This window comes from Clarias gariepinus, chromosome 2, assembly GCF_024256425.1.
Source record: "Clarias gariepinus isolate MV-2021 ecotype Netherlands chromosome 2, CGAR_prim_01v2, whole genome shotgun sequence".
Classification (NCBI taxonomy): Eukaryota; Metazoa; Chordata; class Actinopteri; order Siluriformes; family Clariidae; genus Clarias; species Clarias gariepinus.
The window spans coordinates 39,187,093-39,206,244 of NC_071101.1; the positions used below are offsets into that span (position 1 = coordinate 39,187,093).

A 19,152-nucleotide genomic window follows, 5' to 3' on the forward strand; every position below is an offset into this window, starting at 1 on the left:
TAAGAACCTAGAATGTCAAGGTTCGGCTGCTTCACCACAAAACATTCTATTTAATATAAAGCTTTCAAATATGGATGTGATGGTCAGGTGTCCGAATACTTTTGGCTGTACAGTGAACAGTACTTTCTAATTAAATTATAATCATATGTCAGGACCTAAGGGTCATTATTTTTTGTTCTCTTCCATATGAAGGGGTGTCTTATCATGTCATCTATCATTCTTATTCCTGTTGCGGTTCCTTTAAAACATTAATTCATTTGCATGAATAATAAATCAAAGACAATTACGTTTGTAAAAGTATTCGATTTTTATCGAATATTAAATTAGTATTATGTTTTTAATAGATGCATATGAGATGAGCTCCAAGCAGTTGGTTGTGTGAGTGCATGCATGTGTGTCTGGGTTGGTATGAACGCGCGAGCATGTGTCCACCTGTGTATTTCTGTGAGATTGCCATGTCATTTGTAAAACCGAGCCACGTGACCCCGCCGTGCTGCCGTTTCTAAGGCTTGTCCTTCTTCCCTGGAGTCACGAGGCTCACTGGCAAAAGAGACTGTGTGTGAGGGAGAGAGAGACAAAGGAGAGCCAATGGATCGACCAGAATGAATGAAGACCTACACAATTAGAGCCAGAAACAAAGTCGAACTTGCGTTCAGACAGCAGTTTAATCTAATGTTATTCACATGCACATTAAACACAATCAGGACATAAATAAATCATTAAACTCAATTAAAAAGACAAAAAAAAAAGCATAAAAACCACTAAGACTGACATTTGCAGTTCAGCTTGTACATTTAGTGAAATCAATACTTGTATAAAAGCAAGGAATATACACAGTGTTAACATACTGGAAATAAAATCTAAAGAATCAGTGGGAATGTCCAGTCGTTCTGGTGTAACTGCAAATAAATAAAAAGAAATGCAACCTGTCACAATCTTGCATACTCAAATCCGGTTTCCGAGCATAATTTTCCTCACTGTCTTGGAGCGAAGGATCCAACATGTCCAGAGAATCAGAAAGCAGTCGATGAATTGTGTGATGACTTTTTTTTTCTTACTCATAAGGAAGGTCAACTTAAGATTTTTTCCCTCTCTCTCTCTCTAACCAGACCTTCCAATGTTCTGTTGCTGGAACGTCTTCTTTCAGGCTTTTCTGAATACCTTCATAAGCGACAGAACGCATGACTGACGTGTCACATGTATCTGTTTTTCACATATTCACGATAAATGATTACATCTTCTCGGCACAGTGGTTTAAACAGATAGCCGTGGCCCGCGTTGACATGCGCGCGGAAAATGTTTTGGGTCTCCGGGTCGACTCGTGGGGCAGACACCTCGTAAATGCTGTCGGCGCCGAACGATGACACCGGAGCTCTGAAAGAGAAAGACGAGTCAGTTTACTTTGAGGTCGTTCGCATAAGCACTTTCAGCAAGAGATATTGTCACAAAATAAAGGTGCTGAAAAGTCCAGTTAGATATTACTGAGTGTAGGGAAAGTATAATTAGATAGTAATCAAGAGTCCTGGGATGTCTTTATGATTATAGCTGGGGTAAAAAAAAAAAGGTGTAACTGAAATTACTTTGAAATAAATCAGAAGTAATTTGATTTCACAACTAGATTCCAAAAGAGCTGATATTAAGCATAACAGCACTGGTTCATGTCACTGTTTGTACACTTGACTTGTGTATATATAAATTCCACACTGTTACTATACTTACAGTACTAGGGGGGTGTTCGAGTCCAACAAGGACTTTTATCTCACTTAATTTCTCTATATAATCCCCTGCTACAGTAATGCACTTATTCCAGTGTTTCACTAGTGCTCAGTACACCGGAGCCATGATCAGACTGTCTGCTTCACGTCTGATACGTTGGCCTCCCAGGAACTCCTTTAATGGCTCAAACATGTGGAAATGGCCTGGAACGAGGACAGGACTTAAGTGGCAATAACTTCCAGAGTTCCTGTAAAGTGCAAGTGGTGCAGGATTGTTGAATGATTTTCGAGGGCCAGGCGTTCCACTGGCTGAATGTTCACAGTGCGCTCGGAGCCACCTCGGCCAGGTTCATCATTGACGGAAGTACTCTGCATGAAGTTTTCTTCTAAATTGATAAAATGTCAATTTACGCCATGTACATAGGCCATCAGTCAGTCACCAAATATGTCTGAAATGTTACTTAATCTATAGGAATGTCTTGTTTATTAATCATGCAATCAGTACTACAGCACGTGATATCTCTTAAATCGTACCTGATGCTTGAATAATTCTACACCGCACAAAAAATAAAATACTGCACTCATGCTGTATTCTTTTTTCCCAAAATAAGCAGACAGGTTACTGAGCAGCGTAATCGCTACACAGGTGTTCAGTATTATTCAGGACAAATAAAAGGCCACTACAAAATGTACTGTTTTGTCCAGCGGTTTTGTGGCACTGTTCCACCGGCTTGCTTCCTGCCAGGAATATCCACTGGAGCAGCTGCCCGAGTAATGAATGATAATCTACCTACCATAAACCACCTCTAAAGCTTTTCAAAGCTGGCAGTACAACCAACTGGCCTTGCACGTGTTCGCATCCCATCCCAGGACCCCCAGAACAGGCTACGTCAGCTACGGGGACCTTCAGAGAGCCGAGACCCTCAGAGAAGGTCATCTACATGTCTTAACATCGCTCTGTTTGACATGTGACTCAACGGATTTTATGAATCAGAATGACGAAATAAACAGGGCGCAAAAAAAAGCACGCATTGGGAAGGTCTTGACAAGATGAATACAAGGGTGAGTCAAAAATTACCCGCACTTTGGCTGTAGTAAAATGTATTTCAATTAAATCAACATAATCTCGTTGCTTTTCAATCACATTTTGTCCATCTTTGTCTACTAGCTTTGTCAGAAGTTAACATTTGTCCTCGTAGGGCTGCTTTCAGCGGACCAAACAGGTGATGGAGAGAGATCAGGATTATACAGAGGATGCTTTAACAGCATTTAATTAGAAGTTCAGGCTTCAGCTCTTCACTGTAACGTGCACTGTTGATTGTTGAAACTTTCTTCCTGATAATGTTCCAATACTGAGCCCTTGAGAATCCCAGGAAACTGTAAGCTATCAACTTTCCAGCTACTTTTGAATTTTGCTGATTTCCATCCGTCATTTGAACTCCGCTGTTTACTCTCAGGCTCGTAGTGATGAATCTATGTCTCATGATTCTCCTTAAGAAATTGTCACCTTCTTTAGAGTATCGGTCCAAATTCTGTTTGCAGATATAGGCAGGGAGACAGTAACTTTGAATGGGAAGTGCTGATGAGACAGCGTGGCCAACAGAAGTTTTAATAGAACTGGGGCGTTGATCATTTGTGATTCACCCTCGTATCAAGGGTTAAGATCAGTTTATGTGCAAAATTTGATGACAACTGTTGAGAAAATGACCCGTTTGCCATTTTTGCTGTTTAGTCTGTTGGCATTTCATGAAAGAATTATCTTGTGTATCAAAAAAATAATCATCAAACAGTTTTGTTCTGGTTCAGACTCTATGATGACTGGGTAAAATGTAATTCGACACCATCAGGGATTCAAAAAAGGGAACAATCAAGATCTTACACCTCAAAATCTTAAACAAAGCACATCGGTTCCAAGAGAAATGGTGGGTGAGGTGGTTAAGGTTTGACGACATGCATAAAACCGAACACTGTGATGCCACCTGGACTAGGGATGTACTCAATTTCTATCAGTGTTAACAATCGCGAGATTTTACTATGCAAGTGGTTTAGGTAAATGGATTATGATTACTTACTTAAAAACATTGTTTTCCTTTTACTAAACTTAATTTTAACAATCAAGGTCTTTTTTTCATGAGAAACTGGACTTTTAATGTAAACTAACTGATCATATTTTTTCCATTTTTTCAGTTTAGGCTAAAAAGAAAAAACTATGATTTATTGTTGATGAACAAATGGACAACAGGGTCAATTGTAATGTTTATTCATTCCACCTACTGCTAGAAATAAGTCAAACACTGGTCAGAGCTCAAGAGAGCAGCTCATGGGTTTTACAGCTGTTTTTATTTTATTTAAAGTTAACGAAATAATTTAAATCAGGAAACATTTGGTGTCGATATCCGACACTGAACGTACCTGTTTGATCTGTTATTTTTCTCGACTCTTTTTCGAAACGCCAAACTACGGAGACTAAATTGTGAGCAGCTCTGCATACTGTTTCAAGCCTGGCACGACTCCATGCTAAGTATTTTAATCAACACAGTGCAGGGTACATTCCTACATGAAATGCCATTGATGTCACACTAAAAGACATTTTTAAACAATGAAGCACAAGATTTAAAGTAAAGCAAGCAAGGCCATACAGAGTGAACTTTGCATTTCGCAAATTTGTCACTGTCATGATAGAACATCAGTGGGAAAAATTCACACCCAAAATTCTGAAAAATTTTTTTCCCACTTTTATCAAACAGTTTCCTAGGGTGCAAACTGACGTGTTATGTTTACAAACATGTGTTATCTAGTGCTTTCAGAGACTATTCTTTTTAACATACCTTTACCAAAGTACACAGTTGTAAAACATTGACTATATCTCAGTGCACGTAAGCAGGTCCTCGAATATATAGTGGTTATTAAAGCATTACATACTGCCTTACAGTGTTCCACTTTTATGGATCGGACCTGTAATTACAGTACAGCACCTACTTGCATACATGTACTGCATTTACAACATTATTGCTTTGAGCAACTATAGGACTTTGAACACATGTAAGAAAGAGACCAAAACTAGCTAGACAACAAGTTGCTTGCTTGTGAATTAGCCGGTGTGCATGCTGTAATTTTTCAGTCACAAAAAAGGCCTTAAGAATATTAAATTAATTAATTTAAACAATTATAAAATAAAAGAATGATCTGTGAAGTTAGCAGAAAGTTTAAAATGCATTAAAGTGTACAATTAAATGCCTTAAAACTTAATAAACAACTGTTTCTAGTTTATACAGTAGCAGAACAATTAATATGACGTTAAACTTAACTTAAAAAGATGCTGAAAATGATTTAAATAAAAAAAAAATTTATGTCAGTTTATATTTTAGCACCGTAATATGGATTTGTTTTTGTTTTTCCCGCCCGCAATGTAAGGTGCAATAGCTGACTTCTTAAAATTTCTTGATGGTACTTCTTGATGGTACAGACTTTCTACTATTGTTAGTGTAGTCTTAAGAAATAGTTCTGCAGGTCTTTTGCATCTTATTTTTGGCAGGTTTTGGCTCTCATCTTTGAGTATAGTCCTTGTACCTGACCAGTATCAGAAGAACGTTTTTGAGAAACAGGTACAAATGGTCAGCCTGCCGATTATACTGGTGATGCTGAATGCTGAGTTGGTTGGAACGGATGAGAGGAGAAATAAGGTTGCTGCTGAGGTTGTTACGTAAACAACCAATTTTTTTATTGTATCTTCAGGCACTTCTGAGGCTGTCGTAGTAAAACATTTGTTGCCATTTTTTTTCATTTAATCTACATAATTTATTTTATTTTATTTAATATGGTGGCTCAAGACTTTTGCATGGTACTATATATATATATATATATATATATATATATATATATATATATATATATATATATTATATTGACAAAGGAATGTCCTGTCCAGGAAGCTTGTTTGTGTTCGGATGTGTATCCAGTTTCTACAGTAAATCGTGAGTGTCTCAAATAATTAAATTCTTTAATGAATGGAAAAAAACGTGAGTGTGTTTATTAAGAATTTATAGCTCTTAATAAGGGGTAGCTCAGTGGTTAAGTCATTGGACTATGGTTCGGAAGATCCCAGGTTCAAACCCCACAACCACCAAGTTGCCACTGTTGGGCCCTTGAGCAAGGCCCTTAACCCTCAACTGTTCAGATGTGTAATAAGATAAAAATGTAAGTCGCTCTGGATAAGAGCGTCTGCTAAATGCCCAAATGTAAGACTTTTTTTTTTTTTAAATAAATAACATCCAGTGGAAGTTTCGGAGTTTTTAGCAAGAAACATCGCTAATCACAGTCGAGTGACAGCATACTAACGTAATCACTGCTGTAAAAAAACAAAAAAAAACAACAACAAAAGAACCAGCACTTTACCTTTGAAAAGAATCGTGACAGAGCAGAGTTTCAGTGTAAGGCAGAGAGTGTGTGTATGTGTGTGCAAAGCCGAGAGGAGGAGGGGGTGGGAGGGGGTCTGTAAAGGCTAGCGAGAGTGTGTGTGTGTTGGTGTGAGTGAAGGAGCACGGTGTCAAGTTACGCGCACACACACACACACACACACACACACACACACACACACACACACACACTTGCTTTTACAACCCCCCACGAGTGCACGGATGTTGATTATACCAGTGAGAGACCCAGCAGGGGGGAGTTTTACCTACAATTCCACAGCGCAAAAGAGAGAAAAACCGTTGGCTCAGTTGTAATCACGTGACACATTAGGCGTAAAACAAGAAGCGCATGCGTGATACATAATACTCGGTACTCGTAAACCAAGACTTGCTCGTTTTTCAAGTCAAAACGTATGTAAAATATTTGCTCGTCTTGCGGAACACTCGCAAACTGTGTTACTCATAATCCGAGGTTCCTCTGTATGCTGTATCCAATGCTAAGTGTGTTTGTGTGGGACTTACAGATTAATGACATTTTCCAGAAATTTTTTGCTGTCCATCAACTGCTCATTCCTTTCCACCTTGTGTTGGTTTCTCCCAAGGAGAGAGAACCTGTAGGAACATTACACACCCATCACATTATTGAATTATATGGTATTCATCACACATACTGTACCACACACATAAACACACTGCACAGGCAATAAGTTTTATTCACACAGGGAGTATAATAAAAGCTTACGTTATTAAGAACCTGACTTATTCTCCGTAATTACTGTTTCGCGCTGAATATGATGTGTGCGACTGAAGCAAACACTGTCAATTGTCATAATGCACATAATGGGGAATGGAGAGCTGTTCTAACAGCACACAGCGCACAGACGAGGTGCACATGGGAAGCCTTGCATACACGTGACACAAGACGGGGAGGAGAGGAGGGGGGGGGGGGTAACATTAATCGGTGAGTAAGCGAAGTGATCTTTTCTGAGCACAGAAGCATAGAGGTGCTTTGTATTCTACATCGCACAAGCCATGAGATTCTGTCCATGTTGACTGGATTGCATCATACAGTTTTTGCAATTGTGCGTGTGTGTGTGTGTGTGTAGGTGTGTGTGAAAATATGAAAGAGAGAGCAAGTAGGAAAACGAGTATTTAATTTTAAGTAACGACCTACTAATATTCACTCTAAGATGCAGTGCTCCAAAAGTATTGGCGCCCTTTCATACAATAACCCGAAAACTAGTAATATTGTGACGGAGGGGGTGTGGTCAAGTGCCAATTTGTGAATGGAATGGAGGGTGGATATGGGAGCGTGTGTGTGGCAAGGGACAAGAGGTGTGTGTGTGAAAGCGCTTACTAGAAGAAAAAAAAGGAACAGAAATGAAAAAAAAACACTCTAATTTGCCTTCTTTTAAACTGACTTTACCATCATTCAAAATTTATGTGAATTATAATTTTTATGTCCCATTCAGAGCCTGAATTAGTACAGTAAGACAACGGGGACACCATTCCCTAATTCCAGTTTCTAAATCTGTAAATCCACTGGTACACCAGTATCCTACCCCTAATTTACCCATAATTCACTTACCTGTGATATATGCAGAGGTCCTCATCCCTGGGCAAAGCGGACAGGTTCAACCCATAAGGCTCTCTTGCAGGCTGCTGCTGTTGCTCCTGAAGAGGAAAATGAAACAGCAAAGTTTACTAAAAGTGCGGTTTAGTACTGTTGTTATAAAGGAAATAAAGGTAGACTGATTATGTTTCAGCATTCATTATTCATTTAATATAGCTCTGCTCATACTGAACACATTTTACACCAGACTGTAACACAACATGCTGTCCTTGTAATTAAGGTGACCTTTACAGCAGATATTTTAAGAAAATGTACTACAAGACACATGCTATATTTTGTAACAATTTAAACAGCATAAACGTGGGCGATATTTCAGTTTGGCTCGTAGTATCAGTGTGCACTCTGTGGTTTGGTAACAAAAGAGGTACTGTAAGTAACCATATGTACTCCATTACTGTACTTAAGTACTTATTTTACATACTGTATCTGTACTTTACTTGAGTAGTTTTATTAGAGGATAGTTGTAACTTTCACTCCTTTTAAACGTACAGCAAATATCTGTACTTTTACTTGACTACACTCCTGCATGCGTGACAGCTGTGTGTAGATAATTTAATACAGTCATATATAGCAATATAACGCATGTCATGACTTTTCCAGGCATATTTAACTTATTATTTTTTCTCATTGCGCTTTTAACAATAGAAATTGCGGCAAAGCATTTCACTGATAAAGGCAAAACCGTTCCAGGCAAAATACTAAACCAGCTCAACATCCCTATGTACGAGATGCTTTAGGTGAAAGACAGGCTTTTGATTCATACTGTTACATTCAAAACTAACACTCAACTAAATCAACAATCCACAATATTGTGATGAGCACAATTCAGCTAACTATCTCCTGATTTAAACAAGCTTAAACGTTCAATACTTTATATTCCTTTACCAATTATCACACCGAAAAGTGTGTTTCAATGATCGAGCTGAAATAATATACATTAAATATTAAACAATGATTAATGCCCTTTAAATCAGTGTTTCCCACCACCAGCACAGCTGATTCAACTAATCAAGTTAATTAACAACTTTCTTCAATTCAAGTGGGTGTGATGGAGCAAGGAAAAACACTAAAACATTCAGGACACGGGGTCCACCAGGACCAAGTTTGAGAACCACTGCTTGAAATAAATACTATCCGACAGCTGAAAAAAACATGCATAGGAAGTGGTTGTAAAAAAATAAAAAATAAAATAAAAATGTGTTTAAGGTTTAAATATTTTACCAGTTCTGAATTTCTTCCTGTGACTCATGCTGAAGTGATTACCTGTATACGAGCTCTGCTTTTAGATCTAGAGCGCAAGCCAGCATATGATCCAAAATAATGACTATGAAAATAATGTTTTTGTATAGACGGGAACAAAAAGATTAATGCACCGATTTGTAGTTTAGAGTAAGATGTTACATTAAATAATATTTTTGTAGGAAGAAGAAGAAGTGATTCTCAAATTTAAACGGCATAATGGGGAAAACTAAATTCTTCGTCATATTGAGTCCCAAAGTTAAAATGATAAGTACAGGAAAATGGGAATATATATAAGAAAAACAAAAAAAAAAGCAGATGTTTAGATTTTTTTCTCTCATAATAAATGATGTGAAAAAAATGTATGTAAAATGTAAAAGTATTTGTAAAAAGTACAAACTATATCAGGTGTCCTTATAAAGTGGTTTACATGTGTATTATTCTATTTCTTGACTTAACTGTTCAACTTTAATTTATTTATAAAATTATTTTAGTCTTTTAACAACAAATAAAAAACCAATTTGAAAAACACTAGCAAGAACAGACCTAGTAAGCCAGTAGTATTAAATGGCACGTATTATGCAAAATTCACATTTTAGCCATTTTCAGACGTTCTCTAGTGCACGTGTTTAAACAAAAAAATGTGACCTCATATAAGAAGAGCCCCTCCCTCAGCTTGTTTCTCTGAAGGGGTGTGGTTCGACAGTAGCTCATTTACATAAACACTGAAACAGCAAATCTGGAGAAAGAGTAAAGTTACGGGAGTTTAAACTATAAGCATGGGATTATCTAAGGGGTATTTCAGCTTGAGCATTTAAACACACACACTTTGGGGGAGATCTGAGACCTGTGTTTACCTGTGAAATAAACAGTAAATAATAAAAAATAATTTAATTTTTAATCCATCTGAAGCGTCATCAAATCATAACGCTGCTTTCGTTTCACATCAAAGTAACCCCCCCCCAAAAAAAAAAAAAAAATTCAATGTTTCCAGGCATCGTAAAGTAATTTTATAAATCCAAACCTCACATGCAGTGAATATGTACTTGTGTGCTCACTAATTTTAAACTTGTCTGGTCGGGAAGTGAACAAACCAGAGCATTGCAAAGAAAACATACAATAATAGAGATAATATACAGCATGGAAAATATAGGACTGTGTTTATGTCAGTAATGCCGAATAAGTCATGTTTCTCTTATAACCGTCAAGGCACCTGAGCAGGAGCGACTGTGACACACACTCCCCCTCTCCATGGAAACACCTCAGAGCGAGACAAAAAGCTTCTTTTAGAGGCAGATGGTAGCTGATGGTTTTACTGAATTTGCTCTGCGTCAGCTCCAGTGCCAAACAGCCAAAGGTTCAGCTCATACACCATGAGTCTTTAATATTATATTATGTCCTGGACCTGTACATGCACACACATACACACACACACACGATGTATGTCCTGGGAACTAGTACAAACTAGTAAGAAGTGTGGATGCCTTCTCTTCAATACACTCAGCAAAATAATACAAAACCAAACGGTGCTGTGATGAAACCTGAGGTTATCCTTGACCGAAGTAAAGTAAAGAGGTAGCGTAAAATCAAAGGTAATAATAATAATAATAGTAATAATAATAATAATAATAATAATAATAATAATAATAATTATAATAACGATAAGTAAATACATAAATGAATGAAATCATTTGCATTTAATGGAAAAACAATTAATGTTAAGGAGTAAAAGGAAAAAAGGGACAAACAGTATGTAGCATCCAATACAAGGGTAAGTAGAAAAAAAAGGAGAAGAAACACAAATGATCTTGAGAACAGCGGCAGACAGACAGACGTGTCAGCGTACACTCAGACTGAAGTAAAGCGTGAAAAAGTTAACGTGCTCCTGTTATGTGTTTTATCTATGACAGACTGACTGACAGGCAGATTGACAGACAGAGACAGACAGATAATGGTAGACAGACTGACAGAGACCAACTGACAGAAAAAGACAAACTGACTGATAGGCAGAGACAGACTGACTGAGAGAGAGAGAGAGAGAGAGAGAGAGAGAGAGAGAGAGAAAGTGATGGTCAAACAGAAAAACAGGCAGACAGACTGACCAATTGACCGACTTCCAGACAGACAAAGAAACACAGACAGACGGAGATAAATTGACAGAAAGATACAAATTGACTGACTGACAGAGACAAAGTGAGAGACAGACTGACTGAAAGACAGACAGATATTTTGACAGACAGTCTGACAAGATTATCTGACTGGCTGGCAGACAGACAGACAGACAGACAGACAGAGGCAGACTGACAGAGACAGACATATATACTAAATGAGAGACAGATGCAGTCACTGGCAAGCAGTTGTCTATAAAGTCCAGTTAAAGGCAAGATTTCTCTCATATTTTCTTATATATTCTTATATGAAAAAATGTTTATAATAATCTTTCTCTTTTTTTAGCCCAACTTTACAGTATAGCAAAATATCTAAAAAGCTACATATTGGGAAAACAGTTGGTAGTGTGTCTGCATAAACAGGTAGATGTGAACGCCTGTTTCTTTACACTTCTCCGAGTTCGATGGATCGGAGCATTCTTCATATTGCACTCAAACTAAAACAAACGTTTTATAAAACATTGAGTCATTTAAGCAGAGTGGACTAACCTTAACCAGAATAAGATAAGCACATGCCAAGCCTTTAATCAGTAGTTCTTATGTTCGAAGCTACAGTATGGAGATGAGATTATCCACTAAAACAAGTGTTTAATCAGTTTGAGAGCATGCCTGGCACTGCACTCCCTCAAGACCTTTCCACGAAATCATGTACATGTGGGATTTTATAAACAGGCGAGCTGCTTCGGATGCGGCAATCGCAACTTGATGTACGCTAAACGTCTCGGAGAGGGAGGTTGAGTGGGTTCAGCTACACCAGGGAGACTCTAATGAGTGTGTCATCAATTCCAAGTCCGTGAGCTGTACGGACAAAGTGCCGAGATTGAGAATCCAACAGAACGCTCACGCTGAAAAGCTGAGCAAGAAAGACACGTGCCCACACATGGGGTCCACCTGTTGGTGAGGGGAAAAAAAAAAAAAGATATCTTCTTACATTAGTTAAATACGAACTCATCTACACGTCTGTCATATTTAAACATATATATATAGTCATAAAACACATCCGACGACGCATAAGAACCCAAGATAAAACCCACAACAGCACCAAAGTATGCAAGAGAAGAGATACGGAAACAGAGAAGGATTATCTACAAAGAAATCCTCGTTGTTTCGCTCTATTCCCCTCCTCTTTGTCCATCCATGAAAACAAATATACAGCCAGACGACCTTGTTGGTATGGCAACATGACAAAAAAGATTGAGTCACCCGTGTGGGATGTGTGCTCCCTCTCTCTCGCGCAGAGAAGAGAAACACGGCGAGAAGGAGAAGGCAACATGTGTGCAAGTGGCTCTTTGCATCTCGGTAACATTGAAAACAAAAATGTTGGCCTAATGATGTTGTCCATTCTTTCGATCACTAACACAGTAATTCAGCATTCAAGCATAAAGCTTTACTACATTTAATGAAGTGTTAACGGAGTGAAGTGTTTTCGCGAGAACCGCGAGAGAGCATTAGCACGTAACCCTAAAACGGAGCATGCAGAAGGGAAATGCTGTTTGCTTTTTTACCCCCCTGGTGACGTGTGGAATACGTGCCAAGCTGAAAAGCAAAACCTTTAGTGCATTGCAAACTATATACAACTGTAGCCTCTAATCCGGGCTCATATAAGTGGAACCAGATGCGATTGAGACTGGATGTGTTTTGAGATGCTTTTCTGCTCAATTGTGGTTTTCTCAGCTCTGCCCTCTCTGACAGATATTCCTATTAAAGTGGCCAGTGAGCACACATATGCGTGTTTCCTTTTTCGTTGAACTGTGAATTTTTAAAGATCTTAAATATCTATTTATAAAAACATAATATTTTATGTCAACATAAATTACATGAGGCTGAGAAAAATGATCTGCACTTTGGCTGTAGAATTTATTATAAATAACTTTTAGAAAAGACAAATATATCTTTTTGTTTTTTTTTGACAAAATCACCTTGCTTTTCAATACACTTTGCCCGAACAAGCTTTTGTGTTCCTTCATAATTATTATTATTATTTTTTTAAAGTTTGATACTGAGCTGTAAGCCAAGAATGCACTGCTGTCTTCATTTTTTCATCAAAAGTGAATCTTTGTCCTCATACGGCTGCTTTCAGGGGAACAAACGGATGCAAATTAGATGCAGCGAGATCAGGACTATACATTTAGGCATTTGGCAGACGCTCTTATCCAGAGCGACTTACATTTTTATCTCATTATACATCTGAGCAGTTGAGGGTTAAGGGCCTTGCGCAAGGGCCCAACAGTGGCAACTTGGTGGTTGTGGGGTTTGAACCTGGGATCTTCCGAACCGTAGTCCAATGCCTTAAACACTGAGCTACCCCTGTCTCCTATAGAGACCCCCTTAAAGATCTCAAAATGAAGTGTGCAGTCGTACATCGTCCTGCAACACCCTTGTACTGTAAGTTAAGGCTTCAGCTTTTCAGTGAGCGTCTCACTGTAACGAACACTTTTGATTGTTGAACCTTTTTTCCTGATAATTTTCCAATACTGGATTTTGAGAAGTAGTGATGAATCCAAGTCTCGTCACTGGTTACGATTCTATTTAAGAAACTTTCACCTTCCTTAAAGTATCGGTCCAAATTTTGTTTGCAGAAATTCAAACATTTCTGTTTATGCTCTTATGTAAGTTGCTTTGGCACCATGTACTGTACACCCTCTGACCATAAGAAAAAACTGATTACTGAACGCTGCTCTTCTTTTGTGCAAATCAGTGTGGATAATTTTTAACTCACTTATATAAATAATCTAAATAAAATTTTTGCACCAATACAATAATGAAAAATATAGAGTATGTCATAATATCATAGCACCACATATGGCACTGTTATAGTATTACCATTTTCATAAAGTTGGTAAAGGTAAGTTAGGGGTTGTATGCTGAAAATCAGTGTTTAGTAGAAAGAAAGAAAGAAAGAAAGAAAGAGAGAGAGAGAGAAAGGGAATAGAGGGGGAATGCAGGAGGTGGAAGTGAAACGGCTTCCATGGAAACAGAGAGATAGGTGAGAGAGGAAACCAGGGCTGGCTCGCTAAGTAGGCGTGCAGTTGCTCTCTCGTTCAACTGTCGAACAAGGGGAAGGCCCATACCTCTTGAGCGTGAAGGTTTTCTCTGGACTCAGCATGCTTGATTGGTGTGTAGCGGTGAGAAGAGGTGGTCTCGTCCTCTCGATCTTCCTCGGAGTCATCCTCCGAGCTGCTGGAGATCTGCTCTTCACTGGGTGGAGGAGGAGCGCTAGCTGCCGTCTTACGCTGCAGCACGGCTTCCTCTTTACTCGACTTATTGCTATAGATGTTTAAAAAAAAAAAAGTGTGATGTTAGTCGATGAATGTCAGTCGATGAATATATTATATGCATAGTATATAAATGAAGGTAATCGAACATGTAAATCATCATTGTTAATTTAAGTAATGAAAATAGTGTTAGGGTTAAACAGTCTGTCCCACTTAGTGCATGAGCCAGTGATCCTGGAGTTGATAATGAGCAGAAAGCACGTGCTACTCTTTCACACATGAAAAACAACAGTCAGGTTAAATATTCACACACTTCAAAACAAGAGTAAAACCCATCCTCTGTGTTTGTGTGCGCGTGTCTGTGTATTGTTTTTTCTTACCCACTTTCCTGGCACTAAAGGTCGCCGTGTTTGTGTGTATGTTTTTGTGTGACACAATAAATAAGTTAATGCCGGTAATAAATGACACTACAATAAAAATAAACAAAAAACAGATCTGCACTGTTTTAGAAAGTGTTGTTTCATCTGTAGCTCTTGTTTAAGAAGTGTCACCCACCATAAACCTAGCACAGCTCAAAGCTGCAAATGGTACCTTGGCATCAGAACGCCCTTTCTTGGCATTTCATGTAAGATTTAGTGACGTTGTAGCACCATGGGTCCCGAGAATGTTATCAAAGATTGTAGCAAGAAGAAAATGGAGCCGCTTTCAGTTTGATTTTTTAAAGCAGTTGGTGCCAAGGGAAATCATAAATTAAGGTTAAGTGAAGTCTTTTCTAAATGTTTTGATCGTTTTTAGATAAAAAATTATAATCATAGTGTTAGCAATTGGAAATATTGATCATCTTTTTGGGTGGCTGGAACAGATTATCTGCATATACAATATTTCTTATGGCAAAAAGCGTTTCGCAGTACGAAATATCGCCTTAAGGCTCTGCCGAGGTACTCCCTCCATCCGTCCATCTATCCGTCTAGGAACCTCCGTTGTCCAACTATGTTGTCCAGCCATTTTCAATTGAAAACACAAAGACAACATATTCAAAGTTCAAACTGATCAACTTAATTGTCTGTTGCAAATATTCACTTATTTTGAAATTTTACTGTGAATTTTTTGGAATGCCTGCAACATGTTCCAACTGAGCTGGGTCAGGGGCAACAAAAGACTTTGAAAGTTGGAGAATAATCCAAAAACACCTGTTTGGAACATTCCACAGGTGAACAAGTTATTTGAAAACAGGTAAGCCTCATGATTGGGTAGAAAAGGTGGATCCCTGAAAGGCTCAGTCATTCACAAGCAAGGATGGGGTGCGATTCACCACTGTGAACAATTGTACAGTTGTACGATGAGGAGTGTTGGAGGAACAACACTCCTTAACACACAATTGCAAAGAAATTAGGTATTCCATCATCTACAGTCTATAATATCAGAAGATTCAGAGAATCTGGAGAAATCTCTGTACATAATCAGCAAGGCCAAAAACCAAAACTGAATGGCCATGGGCTTCGATCCCTGCATTGAAAACAGACATCATTCTCTAAAAGATATTACCACGTGAACACAGGAACTCAGTTTGTCGCAACATCTACTGTACAAGTGCAAGTTGAAACTATACTGCGGAAAGCGCAAGCCGTACAGCAACAACACCCAGAAACTATGCTCTGGCTTCTTTGGGCCCGAGCTCATCTGAGATGGACTGACGCAAAAAGTAGAAAAGTGTGCTGTGGTCTGACGAGTCCACATTTCAAATTGTTAAAATAAAGAGGAAAGGGACCATCTACAGTAGATTGCTATCAGCGCAAAGTGATAGTATGGAGGTGTGTTGCCCTTGGCATGGATAACTTGAACATCTGCGAAAGAACCATTGATGTTGAAGGATCCCTACAGGTTTTGGAGGACAATATGCTGCTATACAAGTGATGCCTTTTTCAGGAACGTCCCTGCTCATTTCAGCAAGACAATGACAAGCCACATTTTGCTTGTGTTACAACAGCATCGTATCCTAGTAAAAGAGTCCAGGTTGTGTGGCGCAAGTCGTGCATCAAGCAAGAATGGGAATTATATCTACAAAGCTTTTAGACAACTACTGTGCTCAGTTCCCAAACGCTTATTAAGTGTTGTTAAATGGAAAGATGATGTAACACAGTGGTGAAAATACCCCGGGCCCAGCTCTTTTGGAACGTGTTGCAGGCAATTCAAAATGAATGAAGCCAATCAAGTTGATTAGTTTTGATTATTGGATATCTTGTCTTTGTGGTTTTTTCAACTGAATATAGGTCCACGAGGATTTGCAGGTGGTTGTATTCTGTTTTTATTTTTTTGTTTTACACAATGTCCAACTTCATTGGAATCGGTGTATGTACAATATATGGCATTATATGCAATAAAGCACATAATGTTATCTCAGAAAGTTTTTATTGTAAGTATATTAATTACTACACACACTAACATCCTACATATGCTGTATCTACATCATACTGTACACTGTAGATACTGTAACTGCAGAAAGCACATTGATTATTCCATACCCCCTGGTGTTTAGAATAATTTCTAATCACACTCTCCAGTTTTACCCAAATGAGGATGTGTTCCCTTGTGAGTCTGGTTCCTCTCAAGGTTTCCTTGCCACAGTCACCTCAGGTTTACTTACTAGTGATGATCTTGTCTAAGACAGTTTCTTATGTTCTGTAAAGCTGCTTTGAGACAATGTCTCATTGTTAAAAAGCGCTATACAAATAACTTTTTAAAAAGCACTACGTATATAAATTTCACTGATGTTTAAAACCAACTAAATTAAAGATTTTTATAACGTTTAATAAAACACATTAATAACGTTTATAAACCCAAAACTTTCTCTATTTGCCTTGACAGAAAGTAAAAATGTAAAAAAGTGCAGGTTTCAAGCAAGAAAACAATCTAAAAGGCCTATTAATGTGAGATAGGGCCCAGTATGCAAGGCCTCCTGGTAGTGTTGGTTAATCTAAAAAAGATTCTGTTGGTCTCATTTGTGTTTTTATTTAGGGGAGGAAAAAAGACTCTTTCGTGTATTTTTGGTTCCATATCTTGGTACATTCAGAGCTTTAATGCAGATGTGCAATGTCATGAATCATGTAGGAGAGGGCGGTTCTCATTCTCATGTTGGCAGGAGCTGTCACTTTAATATAAAGCTTGATGTAAAGCTCGATGAACAAGTGCGATTTCAATCTTTCTTTTTTTTTAATGAACAAAAGCAGCACTGGAAAGTCGTGTGGCTTGAAGGCTTCTATGAATTTCTCAGATGAAGCACTGATGAGGAAATAAAGGGATGGTTTCTAAAAGATGATTTTTAGTATTCTAAGGTCAAGGCTGATTGTATAAACTTTCAGTCACCATTTTAGTAATATTAATAAAAGATTTTCATATCTGCAGTCTTAATTCATCTGTAAATAGCGTACAAACCGAGGCACTTAGTAGCAATTAATGGCATCAAGCTTTAGCTTCTTAGAGTTCTTAAAGTTGCATTTTATGCTCATATTGATTTTTTCCTCAGCACATTTCATTAAGCCATCACTACTCAATTGATCCATCATACTGAAAAACCATCAAAGCACTGGGAAAGATCATAACCTCAGCGCCCTTTAGGACCGTCTGTCTTGCTCAAAGGAAACAATGCCCGGAGCTTAAGATGCCGTCTGAGGGGTGAACATCTTTGCAAAAATCATTTAAATTGATTTAAAAAAATAAATAAATATTGAAGTAAAGGTTATGCTCACCCCAGCACCGATTTGCCGGTCTCTTCCGGTTTACGCACAGTGAAAGGGCTAGGATCCAGGCCAACACTCTTTGGCATAAACTCCCTAAGACAAACCAAATGAAAATACTTCTAACACAGGAATTATATTTGAACGAAGACAATACAAGCTAGAAATCTTTAACCAAACTAACCTTGCTGAGTTGGTCATGGCGATACAGAATGTATCATCAAAAGCGGTGAGTTCGTAAGGCTTGAAGAACTCCGTGTACATGTCTATGCTCTCGTCGTATTGATTCACCCGTTTCACCGTAACCTTCTTCCTGTTCTTCTCACAGGGGACTGAAGAAATATTTAACAGGAAAAAAAAAGTAGGATTATTCAAAATAAAAATAAAAAAACAGAACTGCTACAGTATATCTTGTATTGAATTAAGAAACGTGCACAGGAACACTACAGACCATAATAATCATTTAATATATTTCATGCATTTCTAAATTGTTATTGAACCTTAAACACTATCTTACATTACACTGACATTCTGTAATCAGATTTATTTAAAGTTACCGTGACATTAATTATTTAATTTTAATTCATTTATTACTCAAAAGTCCCGGTTTGACTCAAACGCCACTCATTTTTTACTACTCCCATTCTTTCTTTAGCAGTACGATTTACTGGTTACATTTACAGCATTTGGCAGATGTCCTTATCCAGAGCGAGTTACATTTATCTCATTATACATCTGAGCAGTTAAGGGGTTAAAGGGCCTTGCTCAAGGGCACAACAGTGGCAGTTTGGTGGTGCTGGGGTTTGAGTCCATGACCTTATAATAAGCGGTCTAACCGTAAGTCCTGATAACTGAACTACCCCTACCCATCTGGTTGCTGGTTTTTCTTGCATGTAATTTCGTTATAACAGTCTTTGTTTATATTATTGCGTATACCGTCAGATATACAGTATAGCTTAGACATGACTTTTTTTTTTTTTTTTTTTTTTACCAATTACGTGCATCAGATGGTCATATGTACTACACATACTAT

The 19,152-nt window shown here is 38.0% G+C and overlaps 1 protein-coding gene across 2 annotated transcripts in view; it reads right to left on the bottom strand.

Annotated features, from left to right (window-relative positions):
• Positions 1–622: 622 nt before the first annotated feature.
• fig4a (FIG4 phosphoinositide 5-phosphatase a) overlaps positions 623–19,152 on the bottom strand; it is a 48,693-nt gene continuing 30,163 nt past the window's right edge. For both annotated transcript variants that reach the window (XM_053479506.1, XM_053479497.1), the window contains exons 19-24: positions 18,304–18,451; positions 18,132–18,215; positions 14,242–14,437; positions 7,719–7,804; positions 6,653–6,742; positions 623–1,374 (exon numbers count right to left, since the gene is read on the bottom strand). In XM_053479506.1, coding sequence (XP_053335481.1) covers positions 1,194–1,374; positions 6,653–6,742; positions 7,719–7,804; positions 14,242–14,437; positions 18,132–18,215; positions 18,304–18,451 — 785 coding nt within the window. In that variant the 3' untranslated portion in view covers positions 623–1,193. The remainder of the gene's footprint in view (positions 1,375–6,652; positions 6,743–7,718; positions 7,805–14,241; positions 14,438–18,131; positions 18,216–18,303; positions 18,452–19,152) is intronic.